This window comes from Oratosquilla oratoria, unplaced genomic scaffold (genome assembly GCF_046742065.1).
Source record: "Oratosquilla oratoria isolate Oo_2021 unplaced genomic scaffold, ASM4674206v1 SCAFFOLD132, whole genome shotgun sequence".
Classification (NCBI taxonomy): Eukaryota; Metazoa; Arthropoda; class Malacostraca; order Stomatopoda; family Squillidae; genus Oratosquilla; species Oratosquilla oratoria.
The window spans coordinates 276,100-280,285 of record NW_027467488.1 but is presented as its reverse complement, the minus strand read 5'-3'; the positions used below and the strand labels follow the sequence as shown (position 1 = coordinate 280,285).

Sequence of the window (4,186 nt, the reverse complement as noted above, 5' to 3'; positions counted from 1 at the left end):
CCTTTTATCTACAAAGTTAAGAAAATAATGATTATTCTCTTAAAACTTTGATTATTCTAGACTGGCCAGCGATTTTTTTAAACTAGCCTATTATAATAGGCTAGTTTCAATTATCCCCAACAATTCAAACAAATTCCGCACTAATATGGTGGAAAAAAAAAATTAAAGAATTTTCTGGATGACTCCAGAACATTCAAAACAATTCTTTCGAAACGTTCCACAAACTTCTAGAACATTCTTGCAACGTAGATGGCAGTATAAATGCAGGGAACGTATGCTAAACGGGTCAGTTTACTTCTAGCCGTCTCTGCGTAGACAATTCGTTCGTCATCAGTCATTCCTATCTGCCTTCTTTCAGCATGGCGTCAAGAGGTTGTAAGCATCCGCCAGACGCATTTTGCTACGTCTGTGGCGAGTTTATCAAAACTAGAGCTAAAAAGTACTCTCTGGAAAGATCACCAAAAATGCGCGAGGCCTACAAAGCATATTTCGGCATGCCTGTTGGGGATCAGGACAAACTTTGGGCACCTCATTTCACCTGCGATCTCTGCAAAAGAACTCTGGAAGGTAAGAAAAAACCTAATATATATATATATTATATATATATATATATATACATATATATATATATATATATATATATATATATATATATATATATATAATTTTATTTACAAATAGTTTATAGCAAAATTTATTTGTTTTATTTTTATACTTATGTTTTCATTCTGCTTTTTACAGGTTGGTACAGAGGGGAAAACAGAGCTATGAAATTTGCAGTCCCCCGAATTTGGAGGGAACCAACTGATCACTCAAGCAATTGCTTCTTCTGTATGGTAGACCCTTCCAAACGTCGAGGAGGCAAAAATGCGCCTGCTATCATATATCCTGATCTTCTGTCATCCATTGCGCCAGTGCCACACTGCTCTGAGCTCCCCGTACCCACTCCTCCCATGAGAGAGCAGCAGTGTTTACAAAAGAATAGTAGTTCAGAAGAGCATGAAGACACTGATCCAGAGTTCAGAGACGCAACTGATGACAGAAATCCATACTACCCCAACCAAGAAGACATCAATGACCTCATCAGAGATCTTGGCCTCACGAAGTCAAATGGCGAGCTTTTGACGTCGAGACTCAAGCAGTGGAATTTGCTAGATGAGAGTGTGCACATATCAGGTCAGAGAAAGCGTCACCAGCATTTTTCAAGCTTTTTCACTAGTCAAGATGGGCTTTGCTTTTGCCACAATGTGACCGGTCTGTTTAAGGCAATTGGAATTACCCATAACCCCAAAGAGTGGCGACTCTTTATCGACAGCTCGTGTAGGAGCCTCAAAGCAGTGCTGCTTCATAACGGGAATGTGTACCCATCTCTTCCCCTCGCCCACTCTGTCAAGCTCAAAGAGGAATACAACAGTGTCAAGATTTTGTTAGATGCCTTGAAATATGGAGAGTACTGTTGGGAGGTTATAGGAGACTTCAAAATGCTGGCTTTCCTAATGGGTCTCCAAGGCGGCTTTACCAAGTATCCTTGTTATCTTTGCCTTTGGGACAGCAGGGATACCGTGTCACACTACCTCAAGCGTGACTGGCCACAGCGAACCGAGTTTTGTGTGGGGAAGAACAACGTAAAATGGGAGCCATTGTTGGATCCCAAAAAAGTACTGTTTCCTCCACTACACTTAAAACTGGGCCTTATGAAGCAATTCGTCAGAGCTCTAGATAAAGAGTCTCCAGCTTTCAAATTTCTCCAAGATTTCTTCCCCAAGTTGTCTGCAGCGAAAGTTGAAGCCGGTGTCTTTATTGGTCCACAAATAAAAAAGGTAATGGAGTGCAAGGAGTTTCCAAAAAAACTCACAAGGACAGAGAGAGCAGCATGGGACAGCTTTGTTGCAGTAGTTCTTGGCTTCTTGGGGAATCACAAGGCCGAAAACTATGTGGAGCTTGTTGAGACCTTGGTGACAAACTACGGCAAAATGGGTTGCAGGATGTCCCTCAAAGTGCATATCCTTGACGCCCATCTTCATAAATTTAAGGAAAACATGGGAGCGTACTCTGAGGAGCAAGGCGAACGCTTCCATCAGGATATTTTGGAATTTGAACGCCGCTACCAAGGGTCTTATAATGAAAATATGATGGGAGACTATATTTGGGGGCAGATTCGTGAAAGTAATCTACAGTATAAGCGTAAATCTAGAAGAACTACTCATTTCTAATGTGTCTATTGTCTCTCTATTGTAAATCTAGAATAAATAAATGCTATTATTGCATTATATCGTTTTGTGTTTGTTTTGTTCAAATCAAATTTCCAATATACCACTTTGTCCCTATGAGAATATGTAAATTTCATAAATATCATTATCCTGAACACAAGAGCAAAATTAGAAATGAATAAAAGTATTTTTTCATGTATTCTGGACATAGGCAATTAGGAAATAACAGTTTCAACTCAAAGACAAAACCTTTGTTACACGGTGAATTATCATTTGAGGGGCAAAGTAAATAAATGTACATCGAGGGAAATAATTACCAAAGTGTCGATAAACAAATGTAGTCACTTTTTTTTATCGTTGTTTAAAACGTGCCTTCGTGAAAATGTGCGTGAATTCAATAATATTGCACATTTAATCCCTTTTCGACTTAATTAATGTTTTATAAACGAAACAGTAATATCCGCAAACTTAAGTTATTTCCGTTTTGTGATCTTTAAGTACAATTACTTTTTTATTTGTATAATTTAAATGTAATCCATATTTTTTGAGGTTTGCGTTAAATAAATCGAAAACATTTATTGATTTTTTTTTATTAAACATACAACAATCCAATGTCCCATTTCTATTACATGAGGTAACACATTAAGCATGAAGTAGATATTTGTCCGATTAGATGAAAGTACATGATGTACATCTTCCACGGGTAATACACCTACATATCGCAGTCTTGAGGAATTATCTCTTTTACGAATAATTTGTACAATTTTGTCAACTTATTCTCCATTCATAATAATTATTATTACCCTCTACTTTCCAATACTACGTTCCTGTCGCTATCGAATTGTAGCACGCTGTTGCATTCGCCAAATACGCAAACTATATAATTACCCGACACTGGTTTATCAAAGGTAATACGAATTTTTAAATTACCGTTCAAATTGGGATTGACACCATCTTTTGTAGGTTCAGGCTCTAAATCAAACGCAATGGGGGTTCGACCTTCGTTGTAACAAGCGTCGTCGTGTGTTACAAGGTGATTCGCGCTCGGTCCTAATGCGTGTAACGTATTTGAATATAAATCAGCATAGTCTTTTTGTTCAAGATTAGAATGAATGCTGTATACACTTCTCCCATTAATATGTAGTTCTATATTACTTAACGAAGCATGATGGAAATAAAGTCCGTTTTTACAAAGGATTACAAAGGCGGAGCATGCCGACAGGAGACCTTTTGATCCATATCTAGGTCGGATGCGAAAAAAAAATCATATTAATAATAAATAAAAACTATAATAATGTAAATAACAAATAAGATACATAAATAAATGCATAGGTATAGTTGAATAACAAACAAACAGGTAAATAGTAAATGATAATAAATTGACATATAACTAATAATAAATGAAAATCAGACAGACAAATTATAACAAAACAAAAACAAATAATATAACATAAATTATAATCATTACAGCATCTTACTTAGGTATTTATCTAAATGATTCTTAAAGCTTCGAACTGAACTACATTGCACTACCTGTGCAGGAAGTTTATTCCATTCATTAACTACACGGTTGGCAAAGTTGTTTCTACCTACAAAGACCTGTATCAAGTCACCTCTGAGTCTACGCTTTTTTAGGGAAAACAGATTCATGTGCTTAAGTCTGAAGGCCTTCATGTCAACCTGCACTTTTTACACTAAATTAGGAATGATATTGAAAAATATATAATCCATCATGATACTATTTTGTCCTTGTGAGAGTATATTTGTTTTGGCATGTGTTTTTAGGTAGACATAGTCAATGATTGAACCATCCCTTAATTAACCCTTAACAGGTAAAGGTCTTTTTGACAAACGATTCAGGTATAGCGGGGTCTGACAGACCCCAAACACAAAAAAATAAAAATAAAATACTTCTACTGCATTAATTGACATAGAAATCAAAACATATGTACTTCAACTTATATTCTTCCATTTAT

The 4,186-nt window shown here is 36.3% G+C and overlaps 1 protein-coding gene across 1 annotated transcript; it reads left to right on the top strand.

The window, feature by feature from the left end:
* The first annotated feature begins 213 nt into the window (after positions 1–213).
* On the top strand, positions 214–2,272 carry LOC143022657 (uncharacterized). The gene is made up of 2 exons (XM_076180981.1): positions 214–567; positions 742–2,272. The coding sequence occupies exons 1-2, from the start codon at positions 360–362 to the stop codon at positions 2,211–2,213; spliced, it is 1,680 nt and encodes a 559-aa protein (XP_076037096.1). The 5' UTR covers positions 214–359; the 3' UTR covers positions 2,214–2,272.
* Positions 2,273–4,186: the final 1,914 nt, after the last annotated feature.

Bases quoted from the DNA above. Each gene is read 5' to 3' on its own strand.
- LOC143022657 (XM_076180981.1), top strand. From the start codon at position 360: ATGGCGTCAAGAGGTTGTAAGCATCCGCCAGACGCATTTTGCTACGTC. The intron at 568-741 runs GTAAGAAAAAAC...TGCTTTTTACAG, and splicing joins CTGCAAAAGAACTCTGGAAG to GTTGGTACAGAGGGGAAAAC.